The 22,822-nt window shown below is 31.8% G+C and overlaps 2 protein-coding genes across 5 annotated transcripts in view; one reads left to right on the forward strand and one right to left on the reverse strand.

Annotated features, from left to right (window-relative positions):
• Positions 1-17,290, reverse strand: LOC143064239 (putative acyl-CoA dehydrogenase 6). The gene is made up of 9 exons (XM_076236919.1): positions 17,006-17,290; positions 15,817-15,937; positions 11,886-12,015; positions 11,089-11,195; positions 10,118-10,285; positions 7,887-8,060; positions 5,807-5,968; positions 4,922-5,072; positions 1-244 (listed from the first exon to the last, which is right to left on the reverse strand). Exons 1-9 carry the CDS (start codon positions 17,159-17,161, stop codon positions 142-144), a joined length of 1,272 nt encoding a protein of 423 aa, XP_076093034.1. The 5' UTR covers positions 17,162-17,290; the 3' UTR covers positions 1-141.
• Positions 17,282-22,822, forward strand: part of LOC143064240 (isoamyl acetate-hydrolyzing esterase 1 homolog) — a 12,333-nt gene continuing 6,792 nt past the window's right edge. Inside the window, exons 1-5 of one of the 4 annotated variants that reach the window (XM_076236920.1) lie at positions 17,306-17,420; positions 19,649-19,735; positions 21,095-21,150; positions 21,947-22,163; positions 22,621-22,708. In XM_076236920.1, coding sequence (XP_076093035.1) covers positions 19,676-19,735; positions 21,095-21,150; positions 21,947-22,163; positions 22,621-22,708 — 421 coding nt within the window. In that variant the 5' untranslated portion in view covers positions 17,306-17,420; positions 19,649-19,675. Of the gene's footprint in view, positions 17,421-17,873; positions 17,888-17,948; positions 17,995-19,648; positions 19,736-21,094; positions 21,151-21,946; positions 22,164-22,620; positions 22,709-22,822 lie in introns of those variants that run through there. The other 3 variants (XM_076236923.1, XM_076236921.1, XM_076236924.1) reach the window with 3 other exon arrangements.

Genomic DNA, 22,822 nt, shown 5'->3' on the forward strand with positions numbered 1-22,822 from the left:
TCAAAAAAAGAAAAATTGCAACTGAACACTAGTAATAAGTTACTTTTTTCACAATCCCCTTCTGAACCAGTAAGCCAGTACATGGATAGAATGTTACAACCATTATATACAAAAGGCCCTTAAAAATAAAATGTTTAGACTTTATTTCTTCTTTTGTGGTTTTGGAAGAATGTCCATGTATTTACATATAATGGATAGCATAACTTCATCTGCACCTCCTCCTATAGATAACAAACGAAAATCTCTGAAACAAAAACAAAAAAAATTAAAAACCAATTGTTCAAAGAACAATTGAAGGTCTTTCAACCAATAAGGATGTATTTTGATATGAAAATATAAAGATTCAGTTGAAAATGTCAGTTCCTATGGCTTTATGATGTATAAAAATGAATTTCCATCAAAGGTCAAAATCTAGAACGTCCAATTTACCTATGACCTTGACCTCAATTTCAAGGTCATAAACATAGGATCCCAAATCAAAAGACCCTAGGTCTGTATTATGTATGGTTCATGAGTAATATCACTTTACGCATAATTCTAAATATAAGAGGGGCGAAAACTCCCATTTATTGTCTACGCACCCTTGTAACCAAAATTTATAAGTAACGACATGTCGCAACTAACAATTTAGTAAAAATAATTTGTCGAAATCTTATTAAGTAATTGAAAATAAGTGAAAATAAGCAAAAATCAAAATTTAAAATTTGACCTTGACCTTTGACCTTGACCTAATTTTCATTTTTTTGGACCAAGGATCTAAAATCAAAAGACCCTAGGTCTCTATCACTTATGGTTTACCAGTTAGAAATGCATATCACTTATATCATATATAAAAGGGGGGATAACTCTCATATGGAGTCTCCGGATAGCTTCGGTCCAAATGAAACAGAACATCCTGAGGATGTAACAAGCAATTTGGAAAAATAAATTTGTCGGTTTCTTATACGGTTGTGAAGCCTTAGTGGCCACAAGAAAAAACAGTTCGGGGAGATAACTCTTACAAGGTAAAGGTTTTTGTTACGCGGTGTCAGTTTCAGAAGCGCATTAACTGTTCGATATCATATACCAAATATCTAAGCGACATCTTGTGAAACAAAAAAACAGCGAAGGAAAAAAAAGTTGGCGGAAGAAAAAAAAAAAAAAAAAAATAATAATAATAATAATAATAATTAAAAACCAATTGTTCAAAGAACAATTGAAGGTCTTTCAACCAATAAGGATCTATTTAGATATAAAAATATTAAAATTCAGTTGAAAATGTCAGTTCCTATGGCTTAATGATGTATAAATATGAATTTTAAGCAAAGGTCAAAATCTAGAACGTCCAATTCACCTATGATCTTGACCTCAATTTCAAGGTCATAGACTAAACATCTCAAATAAAAAGACACTAGTTCCTTAATATGTATGGTTCATGAGTAAAATCACTTTACGCATAATTCTTAATATAAGAGGGGCGAAAACTCCCTTTTATTGTTTACGCACCCTCGCAACCAAAATTTATAAGTTACGACATGTTGCAACTAACAATTTAGTAAAAAAAAATTGTCGATATCTTATAAGGTTAATGAAAAAAGGTGAAAATAAGCCAAAATCAAAATTTAGAATTTGACCTTGACCTTTGACCTTGACCTAATTTTCATTTTTTTGGACCAAGGATCTTAAATCAAAAGACCCTAGGTCTCTATCACTTATAGTTTACCAGTTAGAAATGCATATCACTGATATCATATATAAAAGGGGGGATAACTCTCATATGGAGTCTCCGGATAGCTTCGGTTGAAATGAAACAGAACATCCTAAGGATATAACGAGCAATTTGGAAAAAAAAATTTGTCGGTTTCTTATACGGTTGCGAAGGAGTAGTGGCCACAAGAAAAACAGTGTTCGGGGAGATAACTCTTACAAGGTCAAGTTTTTTTTTACGCGGTGTCAGTTTCAGAAGCGTATTAACTGTTCGATATCATTTACCTTATATCTAAGCGATATCTTGTGAAACAAAAAAACAGCGAAGGAAAAAAAAGTTGGCGGAAGAAAAAAAAAAAAAATTAAAAACCAATTGTTCAGAGAACAATTGAAGGTCTTTCAACCAAAAAGGATCTACTTTGATATGAAAATATTAAAATTCAGTTGAAAATGTCAAGTTCTATGGCTTTATGATGTAGAAATATGAATTTCGAGCAAAGGTCAAAATCTAGAACGTCCAATTAACCTATGACCTTGACCTCAATTTAAAGGTCATAAACCAAGGATCCCAAATCAAAAGACCCTAGGTCTGTATTATGTATGGTTCATGAGTTATATCACTTTACGCAAAATTCTAAATATAAGAGGGGCAAACACTCCCATTTATTGTCTACGCACCCTTCCAATCTAAATTTATAAGTTACGACATGTCGCAACTAACAATTTAGTAAAGATAATTTGTCGAAAACTTATAAAGTTAATGAAAATAAGTGAAAATAAGCCAAAATCAAAATTTAGAATTTGACCTTGACCTTTGACCTTGACCTAATTTTCATTTTTTTGGACCAAGGATCTTAAATCTAAAGACCCTAGGTCTCTATCACTTATGGTTTACCAGTTAGATATGCATATCACTTATATCATATAAAAAGGGGGGATAACTCTCATATGGAGTCTCTGTATAGCTTCGATCAAAATAAAACAGAACATCCTGAGGACTTAACGAGCAATTTGGAAAAATAAATTTGTCGGTTTTTTATACGGTTGCAAAGCCTTAGAGGACACAAGAAAAACAGTGTTCGGGGAGATAACTCTTACAAGGTAAAATTTTTTGTTACGCGGTGTCAGTTTCAGAAGCGTATTAACTGTTTGATATCATAAACCATATATCTAAGCGACATCTTGTGAAACAAAAAAACAGCGAAGGAAAGAAAAGTTGGCGGAAGAAAAAAAAAAAAAAAAAAAATAATAATAATAATAATTAAAAACCAATTGTTCAAAGAACAATTGAAGGTCTTTCAACCAATAAGGATCTATTTTGATATGAAAATATTAAGATTCAGTTGAAAATGTCAGTTACTATGGCTTTATGATATGAAAATATGAATTTCGAGCAAAGGTCAAAATCTAGAACGTCCAATTAACCTATGACCTTGACCCGTATTTCAAGGTCATAAACCAAGGATCCCAAATCAAAAGACCCTAGGTCAGTAGTATGTATGGTTCATGAGTAATATCACTTTACGCATAATTCTAAATATAAGAGGGGCAAAAACTCCCATTTATTGTCTACGCACCCTTCCAATCAAAAATTTTAAGTTACGACATGTCGCAACTAACAATTTAGTAAAAAGAATTTGTCGAAATCTTATAAAGTTAATGAGAATAAGTGAAAATAAGCCAAAATCAAAATTTATAATTTGACCTTGACCTTTGACCTTGACCTAATTTTCATTTTTTTGGACCAAGGATCTTAAATCAAAAGACCCTAGGTCTCTATCACTTATAGTTTACCAGTTAGAAATGCATATCACTGATATCATATATAAAAGGGGGGATAACTCTCATATGGAGTCTCCGGATAGCTTCGGTTGAAATGAAACAGAACATCCTAAGGATATAACGAGCAATTTGGAAAAAAAAATTTGTCGGTTTCTTATACGGTTGCGAAGGAGTAGTGGCCACAAGAAAAACAGTCTTCGGGGAGATAACTCTTACAAGGTCAAGTTTTTTGTTACGCGGTGTCAGTTTCAGAAGCGTATTAACTGTTCGATATCATTTACCTTATATCTAAGCGATATCTTGTGAACCAAAAAAACAGCGAAGGAAAAAAAAGTTGGCGGAAGAAAAAAAAAAAAAAAAATAATAATAATAATAATCAGAACAAACCCTATAGGTCTTTCACCTGAAAGGTTGAAAGACCTAATAATAATAATAATAATCAGAACGAATTCAATAGGTCTTTCAACAGAAAGGTTGAAAGACCTAATAATAATAATAATAATAATCAGAACAAACCCTATAGGTCTTTCACCTGAAAGGTTGAAAGACCTAATAATAATCAGAACGAATACAATAGGTCTTTCAACAGAAAGGTTGAAAGACCTAATTATGGTATATAGTATATTCAACTAATATGTTAAACATGAGAAGTATCAATATGTGACTGCTAATATCTCTATACCTTTGTAATTTTGTTTGTGAGAATAAAGATATGTATCATCATATTCCTATCAAGATCATAAACGAATATTTCAAAACCTTTTTTTACAGGGAAATGTTTATAGATTATTGTTTGACATCTGAACATTTCTTTGTGTGCTGGTATTTTTCAATATTACAATGTCCTGCCATTTTTCAATATCACAAGGACCATAACTCCGGAATGGTGAAAGTAAATATCGTCAATATCGAACTTCACCTCCATTTTGTCATTAGTAACAAAATATTGAAATTTGAAAAGCTTTGGTAAAACAATTCATGAGTTACAGCATGGACATAACTGGAAACACCATTTTTCAATCTTTCAAGTTTAATTACTTCAGAAAAGTGGAAGTGAAAATCATCAATATCAAACTAGACTTCCATTTTGTCATCAGTAACAACATATTTAAATTTGAAAAGCTTTGGTTGAACGGTTCATGAGTACATGCATGGACACTGTTTGGCAGCCGCCTGCCTCGATGATTGCCCACCTGCCCACCCACTGTACATCCCTTAATCAATTACCGATTTTGACTTTGTAAATCCAGTAAAAAAACTAGCAAAATTACTGAATTTAAGGTAAATGCAATTAGTTGTAACAGCTACAAATGGGTCAAAAGTGACGCTTACACACAAACTAAACAAGATTGAAGTTAACTGTAAACTTCACATTTGTATTTATACAATGTCATGTTTTTTTTATTTCTATCAAGTATATAATAACCAAGTGATAAAATGTTTAAAATCTTACCTGTATAATCTACTGACTAATACTTCATTTGTAAAGCCCATTCCTCCCCAGAACTGTAGACAGTTATCTGTAGTCTGACGACTTAATCTACCAGCCTTTAGCTTACACATTGATGCCAACATTGTAACATCATGTCCTTGTATATACTGACCTAAGATCAAAGTTTTAAAATTATTAAAAATCTGGCACTAATTATATCAAGCATTTCACTTCAGTTAGTATTATTCAAAACTTGTAGAAGACAATAAATGATAAAAAATTTGAAATTTGAAATTCATACTTTCAAGCTACTATATAAATAACACATAGCTTAGAGGTTGATAGAATAGATTGGTACCCTGAGAAAACATTGTTAACCACAGGGAAGCCAAGGTTCACAATGCCTTTTCAAGGGGTACCAACCTACTCTATCTACCTCTCAAATTATAAACATGATAAAGGTATTGCAGATCATCATGAATATATTAGTGCACAAGCATTGGTAAAAAACATTGCATCATATAAAAGTGACAAGTAGTACTTGTCAGTGCATTGCCTTTACCAGATGAATGACTCAGCTGTTTTGGTCACATAACTGTGATTTTGTTGTTTAATAAATCATGTTCAACAATTAGTAGCCATATATATGAATAACAAAACTTTAAAAAGGATGATGAAAACAAGAGGGAAATTTTCATGTTTAAAAAAAGCCAGAGTTATTCCCTTATTAACATACTTTCTATCAAGATTTTACTATCAATGAAAATAACTTACCGGTACTCAATTATTTTTTTAATCTTTACTGCTAGAAAGAAGGATTCAAATGTCATTAAGAATTTCAGATGCCTATATAATTATAATACTGCTTGCTAGTAGAGTAGTAGCTTATAACTACAATTAGCTTACCTACAGCTCTGTACAACATGGACCTCAGACTTTCAACTTCTGTAGCAAGCTCTGCTAGTGTGAAGTGAACAACTTGATTGTCTAAAATAGACTGACCAAAGGCTTTTCTATCTCTTGCATAGTCTGCAGTTAGTTTGATTAGAGTATCCAAAGGAACTAAAGCTGAAATTTAATTAGCAAGAGTTGCATTATAAAATGGTTAGGTTACATTATGAATGCAATAAAATTTGTGCAGCCAAGTTACAGTAATAAATTGACATATATCAATACTTATAACCAATGCAAACTTAGTCAGAAGCCTCTAATTCAGTGGTTGATGTTTGTTGCTGTGTTATATATTTGTTTTTCGTTCATTATTTTGTACAAAAATTAAGGCCTTAGTTTTTTCGTTTGTATTGTTTTACATTTGTTATTTTGGAGTCTTTTATAGCTGACTATATGGTATGGGCTTTACTCATTGCTGAAAGCTGTATTGTGACCTATAGTTGTTAATTTCTGTGTCATTTGGTCTCCTGTGAAGACTTGTCTCATTGTTTGCTTTCAAGATAAATTGTAAGGATAAAAATCATATTTTTAACTAGATGTGTCAAAGCCACACGAATGGCACCGTCTCCAAAAATTGAAAATCTGTAATTTCAATAAGACATGTGGACACAAACATGATGGATGTCTCACAAAAATTGGTTCAAAATCTGGAGGAGTATAGAAAAAAAATCCATATAACATTGTATAACTGGAATTTTCAACAATTTTCAAAGTTGTAAACCCCTAAATTTTGGCAAAAATCCGCAGAGCGGAACTAAACTTACACTTGATCTGTAACTCATCAAAGTTAACTCACATACCAAAAATTAGCCCAATATCTAAAGGCGTTCAGAAAAAAAAATCTGTATAACTATGATTTTCAACAATTTATCAAAGTAATTTCGCCAAAAATTAATGGAGTAGAACGAACAAAACTTGATCTGTAACTTATCATGGTCAACTGACATACCAAAAATCAGCCCAATATCGGAAGGAATTTAGAGAAAAAAATCTGTATAACTGTGATTATCAACAATTTATCAAAGTCAAAAGCCTGTAATTTTGGCAAAAATTAGCAGAGCAGAACAAACTTAAACTTGATCTGTAACTCATCATGGTCAACTTGCATACCAAAAATCAGCCAAATATCTTGAAGGCATTTAGAAAAAAAATCCATATAATGATTTGTTATGGAATAAAACAATATGGCACCGACAACTTCGTTCTGGAGTTATAAAAATTCGTCAATCAAAAGAAATCAAAATTTTGATGTAAAATTTTGATGTAACTATGTTATGGATGTATATGTTTTGTACAAGATATAAGTTTGTACACATTATAATTTGTACAGGGTTTTTGTACAAGTTATAAGTTTTTTTGACAACTACCTTCTTGAAACAGTTGATAAAAATGTATTTTCTAAAATGTATCAGTTTAATGTCTTAAATAAAAAATCTATATACTTCAACTTAACATTTAGTGCCATTCTCATTGTCCACAAACTGGAAATGATGATACGTGAATGGTTTTAATTAAGTTTTTATTTTTCTGCTTAGGTATACTGAAATTATATCCATAAAAAGTCTTGTATGTTTTTATATCAATGCTAAGTATTAGACTTTAGAATGTATCATGTAGTTATGGAAAAATTACAGAAATAGTCAAACAAAAGACTGTTTGCTTGCATCATCCATGTATGTTAAGCGGGTCATAAAACTCTAATAACTTGTACAAAAAATCTATACAAATTATAATATGTACAACATTACAACTTGTACACAACATATACTTTAAAAAAGCATATTGATGAAAAGAACAGGCTAATCAATCTATTTCAGGACCACTTATAAACAATCAGTTTGTTCCAAAATTATATTATCTAATCTGAAGATGGAAGCAAAGAGCTCTTGTAAACTGCTATTTGTACTATAAATTTCAGGGAAGCAGAAAATTTGAGACCAATATGGGAGTTACAAAATTTGATATCAGACCTCAATGTTAAGGAGATTGGCACCACATGTAACACAACCATTGTCAATTTGCTAAATAGACATACCAGCAGCAGTTGCAAAAATTCTCTCTTCTTGAAATTGTAACATCTGATATGTAAAACCCATCCCTTCATCTCCAATAATATGACTTGCTGGAACTCGAACATCTTCAAAGAATATCTGTGCTGTGTCTGAACTTCTCATTCCCAATTTGTCTATCGTTTTTGCAATAGTTATGCCTTCAATGTAAAATAATTATCTTTTATAAGAAAATATAAATAAAGAACAGTTTAGATGAAAGAAGGTAACAAGCATAAACTACAAAAAGAATACAACAAAAAAGTGTTTGGCTCTGAGATATATATGTAGGACTCGGAACCGCAATGGTACTCCAAACCACAATGGTCCACGCTGAAGTGCGATGGTGACATTGTGACGTTAACTTGTTGATATCTACGCTGAAGTGTGATGGTGGTTGAGCTGTGGTGCAATGGTCTTCCTGTCACATTGAGTCAAAAGCAAAATGTACATGAGCTGTTAAAATGAAATCACATTATTAAGATTTGAAAAAAGTAGCTGCTAGTTTGGCATTTGGGAGATCTTTAAATTTCTGTTCAAGATTAAATTTTGATTTTTTTAATGTAATTTTAAATTTGCCAATTCTGCAATTAGCATGCAGTATAATAGAGTCAGATATAGGGTGTTCAAGGGCGAAATGAAAACAAATATTCAGCGTGTATATCTATATGCTTAGGCGGATCAAGGGGGGCCCCCTTTTTTCGTGGGAAAAATTTGGTTGATTATATAGGGAATCATTGAAGCATGACTGGAGCGGGTCCCCCCTTAAGTCAGTTAGTGCCCCCCCCCCCCCCCCCTTAGGAAAAGTTCTGGATCCACCACTGATATCATAAAACTAAGCAGGGTTCATCTGACCAAGTTCATCAAGTTTCAATTGCCTGTTTCAGTCTCAGCGCTCTCTCTAATTTGCTACCTGAATAGTTTAAAATATTCTGTTCGGGACTTGAATCGTTCGTTTCTGTCATTGATCGTTTTTTTTCCTTCATATTGTTTTCAAGCATGAAACCTTTATCTACAAAACCTCCGACTTACAAATCAATGTTGTATTTAAACGTTATGTTGGAAAACGTCACAATACTTGAACATTATGCAAAACCATCACACTTCAGAGAAAGGACCATCATACTTAAGCGTGGACCATTGCACTTCAGCGTGACCATCGTACTTTCGCGTCCCCATCGCACCTCCAAGTCTTACATATATACCACTTTATAAAGCATAAAACCATTATATGTAGTCAGAAAAATAATGTTAGTGTTCATGTTTCAATGTTTAGCAAAATATTGTCCTATCAAATATTGTTCCGGAAGACTTTGACCTTATATCATGAAATCTCGTCCCATTTTGATTCCATAAGAAATTTTTCCATATACAGACAATATTTCATAAATGGACAGTATGAAATTTGGTTTAGTTAAAGAGAGGTACTGTAATCAAAGCTCAAAATAGATTGTGTATATTGAGACAATATATCATAGATGGATAGTCATGAATGAAATTTGTCTCATGAAAGGGAGGTAATAAACATTATTTGATATTTTGGATAAGATCATTTAGTTGTTTTATTTGAATAATATCAACAAACAAACCTGTAAATTTAATTTATGTAGCAATTTATGGTTATGAACAACCTTTTTATGAAAAATATTCCATAAATGCTCACAATTTCATGGCCTCCTATATCTATGGCAAGATATAATTTAAATGACAAGGAAAAAAAATCACAGACAGAATTTCAAAGTGAAATATTGTCCAAAAGGAGGTGACAAAATTTCATGGACAGATTCTGTAATGAAATATTGTCCTGGACAGTATTTCATAAAGAAAAAGTGTCTGCAGGCAATATTTGATATGAAATTATGTGCAATGGACCATATTTCATGGCAGACATAATTTATGTTATATCAGTGCTGTGTGTTATATGACATTACAATGGTTACTTAGCCAAAGAATTATTAGCATCTGATGTCAGACTTAAATATCTGGAGCTACGATAGTCTCCTAAAATCCAGAAAATCAAATCTCCTACCAACTTAATTGCCAGTTTCATTCTTCTTTTTTTTCAGATAATTTTTGTTGTCAGGTTGTTATCTCATATTTGATTCCTGTATCTCCTCCTTCCATTCATATTCTATTTTCATGTGAAAATCTACATAACTTTTCTTGTTCGATCCCACTTAAATTAATACAGTAAACATTTAGACAAATCTTAGTTCACCTGGTAAATTCATTGGTAAACAAATCAGAGACTTATTTTGATGAGGTTTGCCTTCTGATGTATTAGCTAGTAGACACATCCAGTCTGCTTGTGTTCCATTTGTTGTCCACATTTTACCACCATTTATAATAAGATCACCATTCTTCTTCACAGCAGTTGTTTTAAGGCCTATTATTTTAAGAAATAATAATTTAGCTTTTTGTAGATGATTAGAGACTTTTTTTTATATATACATTTCTATGATGTCTTATACAAAATAAATATAGGAATACTTCCTTTCAGGAATCTTGTTCACAAATCAATACATAACTCTGCTAATAATTCATCCATCCACTTAATAAAATAAAGACCACCAGCTTCTAAATCTTACTATAATTAAACCTCAACTTGTGTAATTTTTGTTTTAATTTGCTGGTGCTTTAAAAAGTAAAGAAATCAGAAGCAATTAAGTCTATGCAATTTCAGGTAAAAATGTATAAACTTATATTTTGAATTTGAACTACAGACATTCTGTTCAACCTCTTTTGGCTTTTTTAAAACTAAAATATTTTGTTTTAGACAAGAAATTTATATGATCATATGTGGGACTATTCTGATTTCAGCATCTTGTAATTTTGTTCTCTGAACTGGAAAAACAAATTAACATTAATGTTTTCTTGAGTTTTCAAATTCATTTTAATGTATGCTACAGATTTGATTTTTCCAGTCTAATTTATAACAATAAGTTATCTTAATCAACTTTACAGCAACTTTTAATGAGACCTTTTTGTCTATATGATTATAAATGCCTAGATTTACAATGGATTGTTATTTCTGTGTATCACTGTATATCCAATCCACCTTTATTATTTTCCAATTATCTGATATTGATCTGATTACCCTTTTCTATTTTCTATAAAAATGTCCAAACCTAAAATATCATATCCTTATTACTTTACAATCCTAACAAACCTTGGCAAAATTAAACTTACTTGCTACATCTGATCCTGAGCTAACTTCACTAACTCCAAGACATGCAACTAAATCACCACTAATAGAGGGTGCAAGATATTCTTTCTTTAATTTATCACTTCCAAATCTGTAATGGATATAAATTTTGTATTTTTTCTTCAATCAACATTGCTTTAAATCCACTTGATATATACAATGAGCTTTTGATAAATGTACCATCAGAGGTCTTTTTTTTTATTTTAAAAAGCAAATACTGATATACAAAATCCATTAAAAATGTTAAATAAATGTTGAACAGTGGCAATTATAAACATGCCTCAGCTACCATGTAAGGCTAGCATAAAAGGATTTCAAGAAGTCAGCAATGCATCTTTTGAGATGTTTTTATTTATGAATGTTACAGCTAATTTCCTACTGCTTGTAGAGTAAAACTTTGGTAGGCTTGCTTGCTCTGTTTGTATAATCGTTTATGAAAGCTTCGTAATTAACATTGACATCTTCAAACAATATATATATAGGCATAATTAAACCTGTATATATTATATTTGAATTTGGTTGGACCTTATTCCAAATACAATTGTACATTATACAAACAAAGAAAGCAAGCTAACCAAAACCTTGTTTTACATGCATAAGAATATTATCTGTAACTAGTTCATATTTTTTGTCTTGACATGTGATCTCTGTCTTTTATATACAAGGATATACATTGAAAAATATTGAATGTTAGTCAATAAATATTATTAGTGTTTTGTAAGTAATTTTACCACAAAAAGCTTGACTGCAAAAGTGGCAACATGATTAATAACCTACTCACCTAGCCAAAGCAGGAGTTGCCATATCACTTTGAACACCTATAGCCATGGGTAAAGCCCCACAGTTGATGGTACCTAATTCTTCTGCCATAGCACAGCTGTAAGAATAATCCAAACCCAGACCTCCATATTCTTAAAAAAAAAATATTATAAAGCAACTATAAGGACACGTGAAACTGTTATGCATAATAACAAGTTATGTCTTAAATATATTAGTTTGTCAGTCAATGTATAGTTTATCAGAAATGCAGTTAATTAATTTTAAAATGATTTTTTTGACAGATTTAAGAGAATGTATTGCTTTTACACACTCAAAAGACACCTTAAGGCGAAGTGTACGTAATTGCACGCCTCTAGCGGAATACGGGATTAAAAACGTTCGTCGTTAGTTACGCAAGTTATCTCCCTTACTCCAAGACAGGACACACGAAAGAGAAACTACTTTCTGCGGTCTATAATGAATCCAACAAGCACGCCTGTGCTGTCTTAAACCTCATAGAAATTATCTAAATAACTCCAACTAGAAATCACAGCATTCTGTGCGTTGTTCTGTGTGCAGTCTGACTTAAAAACACTGATTTTTTTTTGTTTTTTTTTGGTTTTAGACGCGTAGGAGAAGGCATTTCGTGTTTATGATATCATCAGAAAGAAAAAACGCCTCACAACAAAATTATAAACAAATAAACAAATAAACATGTAACATTTTTTCTTCTATTGATATCAAATTAATTAAAATAAAACCTGAATTGACCCAACAATATCGTTTTAAAAAGCCGTAGTCTTGAACGAAAAACACAGTACTCAACGTAAAGTTTTAAAATAGGTTACAAATAATTAATGAAAGACGTGTGAATTTAATTGTTTAATTAAAAAGACGTTGAAATGTTCGTACTTTGTGCAATTGAAAATTTAAGGACATGATTTATATTCATATAAGATATCAGACGATACCAAGAGAATAATTTGACCACTAGTGCAACACTTACAAGTAGGAAGAACAAAGACGGAAAACAAACAAAAAATAAACAAATTATGCCCCCAAAATTACTCAGTAACTTAAAAATTGTCTCACTCTAACATTTATCTTAAAATAAGTAAAAATTATTTCATTCAACTCCCAGTTTTCAACTTTTTCTACATGTGCAGAAAATAAACAGGGTGTCTTCTATTCCGTCCGCAATTTATGGGAAAACTAAATCTAAATTTAGAACCATATTGAAATTGAAAGTACACATGTAAGATAAAATATAACATGTCATTTCTTCTTTCACAAATTCCAATTTGAAGAGATATATAGCGAAATCTGTTTTCTTTTATTGTGCCTGTGTGCAGCATTCAAAATTAGAGAATGTAATTTTGAAGTATCAAGTCTCAATTCAAGATTATGAATGAATAGAATATAGAATTACGGGGGGAGGGGGGGGGGGGAGGGTAGGACCTTTATCGGAACTCCGGAATCGAGTGTTTTTAAGCTCGGGATTTCGGAATTGATCCTTTCGGGATTTAATTTTTTTCAAATTCGGTACCTCAGGATTTCGTGATTTTAAGCCCGGGATTTCGGAATCTGGATCCCTCCTTCCCTCCTCTCTCTATTATAATTAAAGAAAAGAGGTCAGGGAAGTTTTGTGATACTTGTAACTGCAATTTAATATTTAGAGAAATGAGAGGTGAAATGTGTTCAGACTATTACATTTCGATTTTTTTTAAAATTTAACCCAAGTTTACTGCAAGGGGTGTTTAACGACCTTGATGATTATCCATGAGGATCTCGCACTCGGTTAGCTCTAGGTTTTCACCTAGTTCATGATCATACAAGAATTGAGAAGACTGTGGTTTACTAGTCTTATAATATGAGACTTTGGAGTTCACATAATTTACATTCAACGTTTTTATCGAATATTTCAAGGCTTTTCGACTATCAATGTTGACCCCCCCTCCAATTGATTGGATAAAATGAATGGATTGCCGCCCCTATTTCAAACTGAGGTCCTATAAACTGACTGGTATTCGAATTTGTTAAAAGAAATAATTGGTAGCTCTGACACATATTGATTCAATACCGTAATGCGAAAAACAATCATTTGTTTCCGCGAATTCCGAACAGTTAGAAATATATTCCTGAGTTTCAATTTGAGTAACTCGAATAATTCAAGCCCTTTCCGTGTCCGATTTTCTCCCACACGAGAAATGTAGCATTCGTACATCAGCTGAATAATACGACTGAATTATTCGGGTTACAATTTGTATAAATCCCGAATGCACATTAAAGTATAGGTCCAGCCCGACTTTCGGAAAAGGACTGTTGTAGATTTCAGATTGATTTCCAGAAATAAAAATCATACAAAAATGTTTCACGCAACTAGCCGGTCTGGGTTGTGATCAAAAGAAGATCATGCAATGCATAAAATATATAATATCGTGGCTCAGGGATGTGTTGAATTATAGAGATGCTTATGCGGCACAAAGATAAGATTAATTTACCCAAATGTACTAAGAATTACCACACAACTTAAATTTACTTAAATATTGATTTGTTATCCTGTGCCAGACAGATGGCTGATATTCTAAGAAGAGACCTTGATGAAATGAAGTTTTATGGGAACAAAGATTTTGAAAACACGTCGCAGTGTTTAGATTTTAACAAAAATAAGGCACCAAGGTCGAAAATAGTTCTAGTTCATAATGAAGAAAATGTCAACCGTTTTCTAGCTTGGCGATCTCCGCATGCACCCGAATATAATAGACAAATACAATACAATAGTACACAAAAACGTAACATAAAGAACTAAAGACCGAGCAATATGAACTCCAACAAAACGGTATATATTTCATACAAGTATAGAACTATATGAAGCGTCGTAAAAGAGGGACGAAAGATACCAAAGGGACAGTCAAACTCGTAACTGTTGCAGTGACGTCAATAACGTTGTCGTTGTTTTTTGTTTTTTTACACGCAAAATTCAACTTTACCAGGGTATAGCTTGAAAAGTAGCACGGTTGCTAAGGACTTTCTTTGCACCAATCGATTCCTCAGACATTTTAGAATCGTCTCATAAATTTAAAAAAAAATCGATTGTCTAATATAATAGAAAATCTTGGAAATGTAACAATTCCTGCCGAATTTCACGATTTTCCCTATATAGCCTTTGTAATTTTGGTGTATGATGCTGTTAACATCTCAAAAACGAAAACGGTTACCCCCTTTTTTTATTTTATTTTCCGATTTATTTTCACAAGTAAAATCTACATGTAAAATTTTAAAAAAATCCATTGTGTAGTTTAATTACATACACTTCGCCTTAATGAAGACGTTCACTGTCTATACATGTACATGTATGTGCTCATATTGCAAGTTTTACATGTATAAAGTATTTCAGACCTTTTTTTCAATCAGTACTTAAAAGTTTATCTTATTGAAATCTTATAGAGATACATTGCTCCTTGTTCACTTACAATCTTCAAAAAAAAAACACTAAAGGCCTCCTCATGCCTATTTAATTGATATTCATGTAAAATCATTTAAAAATCAAAATAATTCTATTGAATCTTTTGATGGCAATACTATGTAGCTTATCATCATATGAAAAAAATTTAATTCATGCTAGTATTTTATATACCACAGATCATTTGAACACAGAACCTCTCCATATTATGCTTGAACTGTTGACAATGAATTATTGTGTTTTCTTTCTTCAGTAAAATTGGTCATCTATTTGGAATTGGGAGTTTGGAATTACACTGGAACTTATCATTTTAAAAAATGTATGTCCTGTTCTATAATTATCTTGTACTTCATGGTAGCCCTTGCATGAAGGATGTCATAAATTACATCTATGGGCAGGTCCAACCAAAATGTACTGCTAACTTAGACATTAAAATGCTGTTAATGCACATTGTGGCAAGATTTATACACATATATCTAGTTAGTCATACCTGTTGGTTTTGATACACCCAAAATACCAGCATTTCCAAGTGTCTTGAAGACTTTGTGTGCTGGAAAAATTCCCTCAGATTCCCATTCATCTACATAAGGATTGATGTCTTTATCAATAATCTGAAGGAAAAATATAGAATATAAAATTGTTCATTGTAAAATATTTGAATCAGTCTGAGGAAACTGCTTTCACTAATTATATTACAGGTGTGGTTGATTTCCACCCTACATGGTGTGAGTGGTAATAGAAAGTGCACCATCAAGTAGAATTTGTTTTTGTTGATATGTCTTTTCAATTAAGTTAAGCCATTTCAATTGATATTTCATAGTGAATGTGTCTTTAGTTCTAGGCTGTAATGTTGTACACTACTATTTTAAATTATGAGTTTAAAGGATGAAGGTAATTCACTAGGAGCCTGTTAAAACGTTTAAACCCATTAGCATGATCATCATGATAAGTGACATGCAAGGTATATAACCCACTGCATTTGTTTGCACATCTTCTAATTGAAGAACCTGATATTCAGGGGTTGTCGTTTGTTGATGTGGTTCATAATTGTGTTTCTTGTTTTTCATATAGATGATAGATGGTTTTTCAGTTTGAATTGTTTTACACTTGTATGACTAGTTAGGGACCCTTATATATATACTTGTATGAATATTGTTAGTGCTTCATAAGCCTCTAAAGGCTGACTGATATGGTATACTATTGCTAATGTATTGAAATGTAATTGTAATTTCATGTATATTGTATCAGGTTGCACTTTAAATAAAATAAAATCTAATCTATAGCTAAGCTGCTTGCTGCGATGTGAACCATGCAAGGCTCTGTATTGAAGGCTGTACTTTAATTGATCTATAGTTGTTTACTTTTAAACATTGTGACTTGGATGGAGAGTTGTGACTTGGATGGAGAGTTGTCTCATTGGCACTCTTACACCACATCTTCTCATTTATTTCTATACTGTTAAAACTGCTTTAATAATAAGTGATACATTGATTCACAAATTCTGCATGACAAGATGCACTGAATAATGCAGTATAAATATTTTGAAAGTTCTGTTATATCATGAAAGTATTTTAATTGCATTGGAAACATTGTCATTTTTTTTGAGCATTTTTGTGTTATGTCAACAACTTGTCTGTATGACCAAAGTTCAAATTTATTTTGAAGTCAGTTTCTGTTACCTTTCTTAACGTAGCTCGAAGTTCGTCGTGTTCAGAAGTGTATATGTGCTCCTTATTATCAAAGCATCTGGGACTTGAGGCAAAATTTCTAGACGATGGGTTTAACGCCAATCTTTGTCCAAGACCAGAACAAATCCGTCTGCACACATTGGCCATTTTTGTTTACATCGTCTGCACTAAATATTAGTGTATTCGTCATTTGAAGTAACTTTTATAATTAATAACATATGCGTTTTTCCTGCGAATTTACTGAATTTTGCTAATGTACTTGGTAATATTTTTTTCTTTCTTAAAATTCCACCTGGGCAGCTGATCAAAGAAGGTCAAGGAGACGGATGCAGATGTGAGGTCAAAAATTAGGATGTCAAGCTGCACATGGCCTAAGGTTCTTCTTTTTGGTGATTCATTGACCCAGGTAAACACCAAACGGGGTATTAGTAGTATATATTCGAGTATGTCGGCACACTGACTTTACTTAACTTTAGAATTTTGATATATGACGTCACAGACAAGCAGGTGCCCGTATTTCACTATAAATTATTTGTGACGTTTTTTGTTGTTGACATGTTGTATAAATTACAAAACGTTACAGTATTTTTCAATAAAGGACTGATAGTCGTTATACGAACATTGACAACAAAACGATAACCCTGGGACTATATAATAACTTAGTATGATCTATTAGTGATGAAAAAGGCATATTTTTAATGGCTCCGACGTGCAGAAATGGAAGATATTTTCTATACTTCGTAAAATGTGAATATTTTTTTCGGCAATTTTTAAACCTAATTGGATAAGCTTTCGATTAAATGTAATTCCAATCCTGTATCAACCAATCAGAAGCCGTATAGGATTCTATTCTGTGTATCATCTTGGTAAAATGTAAACAAATAATTGCGCTCTTGTAACCAGGTAACCTACGCGTTTATGTCTAGTATAGTCACTTTAAGACAAATTACTGGCAGTTTTATATGATATGATAATCAAAAGTGTGAAGTGGCTCTTGTTTTTGTTAACAAAAAGCTGTGTAGATAAAGAGGCGTCCCTTTATTAACTGAAGTGAAAATGAACATATTTCGCAAATAATAAGTCTCCATGCATGATGCATGATATGGTTGCCACTAGTCCAAATAATTATGACGTCTGGCAAGGCTATTTTAATTTTCGTAGGAAGGTGTCCCCCCAAAAAAATAGCCTTGTCAGATGTCATAATTATTTAGACTAGGTTGCCACTAGCAATTGAAAGCAAATTTAAAGGAAGATCAGAAACAATTTTTTTTTTAATATGAATGGCTAGAAATTGTTTGTTCCAATAACTTATTGATTCAGGAATACATGTATTTTTAAACAATTTTAATTTTTTAATATTATATATTATCAACAGACAATTTATAATTTTTCCATCTTAAATATAATTAGGCAGATTTCCCCTGGAAACTTTGTTAAACTAAAAAAAAAACTACTGGCATGGGCGGATCCATCAATTTAAAAAAGAGGGGTTCCCAACCCAGGACAAAGGGGAGGGGGAGGACAGGGGGTACCCTTCTCCCACCCCTCTTCTCCTTTCTCCTACCCCTCTTCTCCTTATTTTATTTTTTTAAATTTACCGGAAAAAAGAGAGATATTTTATTTTTTCCTATTTTATTTTTTTCTCCAACTTTTTCTCCTTTCTCCCAGACTTCCCCTCCTTTCTCCTACCCCCTTTCTCCCACCCCCTTTCTCCTACCCCCTGTCTCCCTTACCCCTGTCCTCCCCCTTTTCCAACTATATGTCCCCATTCAAATGCATTGATCCTCAAAAAAAGGGGAGGTTCCAAACGGTTACCCTCCCCCTGGATCCGCCACTGACTGGTATTCTATACCCTTTATTCTTTAAGAAACAAATACTGTAATATTTCTTCCACTTGTAACTTACAATATCAAGGAAGATAAGTCAGAAAATCTTTAAAAAAATATATGAAATTTGACAAAGGGCAACCAATGACAGGGTTCCTGATAATAGTCAGGGACTCAGCCACATGCATGTCATGCATGTGACAGGGTTAAATCATTCAAAAAAATCTCAATCCTTCTTATTCTTGATCAGTGGACCTACACAATGAACCATAAAAATATACATTAAATAATTATAAAAGGAAAGAAAACTAAAAAGGGTATAAAGATAACAAACAAAAGTACATTGAACTTTCAACAAAATAAATCTGCACCAAAATTATATGTTCCATTTTATTGAAAGCTAGAACTGAATATTTGTACCTAGCATTGCAGTCTTGTACATGTCAACTAAAGTCTAAAATGTTCAATGCCTTCCCAAATAGAGACTTGCCATATTTTCATATGTCATCATCATTGTTCAAGGTCTTTGTTTGAATGGTTAAGCAATTTTTTTAGATAATATTTTTCCCTTGCATAACTGATATTTCTTCCATAAAAATGTTCAACATGTTAGGTCGATATATATTTATGTAGAGAAAAGAATTTTTTGATATGGGCTTCCTCTCTTCATTTTTTTGAGATTATCTTCTACTCTACTTGCAGTATTGATATATAGACATTTTATAAAGATACAATCAAGGACCAGATAAAAAAAAATCATAAAACCTTAATGGGCTATATCCTATACACTGTTGGTTTCCCTTTATAGAGATTTCTATGAAATAAGTAACCAAAAATGTCTCACCTGAAGAAAGTTTGGCCAAAGTTGATTCTTATAGGCAGTTCTAGTACCCAGGTGAGTCTATAACTACTCCTCTGTATTATGAGAACTAATGAAAATAAATCTGTGCCTTGACCAGATTTTATTGCAGCTATTCAGCATGTTCAGTTTAACAAGTAATATTTTGTTATAAAAATCAAAAACTAGAAGTGAGTTTTCATGTGATACATGTACATGTACGTTTTATGTGTTGTATAAACAATAAATACATTGACATTTAATATGTTTCTAAATGTCAGTGAGAAAAATAAATAAAATTTGTAACTCATTTATCATGTTTATAAACTTTCTATTCCAACATTACTTTAATCTCGTTTATCAAAAAAATGTTTTAAAATTAGAATAAATGAACCCACAGTATTTCGTTATTTTCAATGGTTGGTCAAGATTTCTAGTTTTTTGTGTTTAAAAATCTCCAAATGGAACTTTGTGAATGTGAACTTAAATACTTGCAAGTCTCAGACCTTGATTTTTTGTTGTTTTTTTCTGTGATAGTGCACTAGTTTACACAATGTATATCAGGCTGCTCCAATGTTACTTTACACTGCTCCAATGTTCGTTCTCACTGCTCTAATGTTTCTTCGTCCTGCTTCAATGTTACTTTACACTGCTCAAATGATCATTCTCACTGCTCCAGTAATACTTCACACTACTCCAATACTCTTTCACAGGTATACATATACTGCTTCAATATTACTTCACACTGGATAGTAGATTTAAGTTCAGAATGGGGGTTTCTGAGTTATGAAAAGATGACCTTAATTAATAATTCTCTTAGATAACTAGATCTGGACTCTCGGTCATAAAAACTTTACTCAGTACTCCAAGTACAAAATAAGTGCTCAAAACACAAAATCAGTATTTTGATTGGTTGATTCTTGAGTCTGAGTACAAAAATCGTGCTTGTAAGTTTTATGACTGCAAGGCCTGACCTTACGGTCATAAAACTTTCGTGAAAGATTTTTGTACTCAGACTCGAATCAACCAATCAAAATACAGGATTTTGTGTTTCGAGCATGATTTTTGTGCTCCGAGCACTGAGCAAAGTTTTATGATTTCAACCCCTGATTCACAATCTGAAGCAGAGTACTCATGATTATGTAGACTTTTTTTTTATAAAACTTAGAAAATCCAATTGTACTAGATCAGTACAATCTAAATCAAAACATGTCCTAATTTTTAGTTACATGTACCATACTATATGGCAGTATTGTATATACTCCTATTGATAAACCGTAGACAAAAAATTGGGCTCTGATGGAGAGTTGCCTCATTAGCAATCATACTACATGTATATCTTATTTTTATGAAGTGTCAAACAATGCCTCATTGCAAATTATATTATATTTTAATTTTATTATTATTATGTTTCAGTATAGTTTTTCTGCAGATGGCTGCTGGGGTAGCTTACTTGCTAATTTCCTACAAAGGTTTGTGAAGTTCTAAAATGGCATGATCCTATCATAAGGCCACCCTTAACATATATTCTTTATTTTCTTACTCATGCCTTCAAGGGTTGGAAAGGTAGGGTGGGATTTTATTAGACATAAGCTACATGTTTTAGACAAAAAAAAGGACATTTAGTGCACACATAATAAAAAAAAAACAAAAAAAAACGATTTGTGTCATTAAATGTTTAAGGAATGTACATGTGATGTAGGCAAACATGTGATGTAGGCAACTTGAAACTAATGTTAATTTGTTTTTGCTGTATTTACACAGGCACTTGTCTCAGAATTTTTTTTCCCTATATACCTTAATATAACACAAGGTACTTAACTAAATTTTTTGAAAAATGTCACCCAGTCCCGAATTTTCTTTATTTTTCGATTTCTCGGTTTTCAAACCTTCTTAAACTTATTATGCCGTAAATCTAAATTGATATATCTACACAATGGTATATGACAAGTGCCTGTGTGTATTTATGACAAATTCAATTCATTAAATTCTAGATTTGATCGAAAACATGGAGAAAGAAAGTTTGCCAGTATTGCATTAAAGGGAGATATAAATGTTGTTACTGGACAAATTACCTGCAGATTTAATTATAAATATTTTTTTAGCTCCACCACATGTTTTATGTTTACTTATATAAGTTTTGTAAAACAATAGATTGAATATCCTAAACCTGAAAAAAAGACAATTCAGTTAATATCTCAAAATGAACATGATGAATATTTAAATAAGTTTTATTTGTGTATTTAATTATTGTTGTTTATATTTTAGGAAATGTGATGTTATTAATAGAGGATTTTCTGGATACAACACAAGATGGTGCAATAAAATGATTCCATCTATCTTAAGCGAGTTTGATGCTAAAAACATTTCCATGGTTACAGTATTTTTGGGTGCTAATGACTCCAATCTTCCCACCAACAAACAGCAGCATGTTCCTTTGGAGGAATTTAAACAGAACCTACTGGAAATAGTTGAGAAAATACAAGTAATTTACTCTTGATGGATAATTATGATGGTGTATTTATATTTCATTATACGCTTTAATTATGGTATATTTTAACTTTGGTTTAGTTTTTTTTGCGAGCTCAGTCACAGCAACTGGACATAAATGTTTTAGGAATTATTTTTTTATTTTCATATATTGTAATTGAAAGACCTGAGAAAACCTTAGAAGAATTATGTACTTATATATGTCCCTCATAAAATGGAAAACGTAAATCAGGTTTAAGGAGACACAGATTAAGGTTGCATTAGTTGTAAATGGCTTGCATCTTTGATTTTTTTTGCAACCAATTAATTGATACACATCATAAATATTATTCAAAGCAAACAATTATTCTCATAATTTGTTGATAACAACTTGTCTTTGTTTTTGTATATATGCATGCAGTATTTGTTATTCTCATTTTAAGTAATAAACTAAATTATCAATAATTTTTCAGTCCCATGGTGTGCCTAGAGAAAAAGTAGTTATCATAGGACCACCAGCCAGTAACATTTCAGCTTGGGAAAATGACTGTCAAATAAATGGTAATATTCCCTAGTTTTTTAAAATAAATCAATAGCTTCTTACAAAATTAATAGTAGTTTGTATATATATATACATTGAATTAAGAACTTTTACCAAATGCTCATGTTATTTTA

The sequence above is a fragment of the Mytilus galloprovincialis genome, chromosome 2, assembly GCF_965363235.1.
Source record: "Mytilus galloprovincialis chromosome 2, xbMytGall1.hap1.1, whole genome shotgun sequence".
NCBI classification, from domain to species: Eukaryota; Metazoa; Mollusca; class Bivalvia; order Mytilida; family Mytilidae; genus Mytilus; species Mytilus galloprovincialis.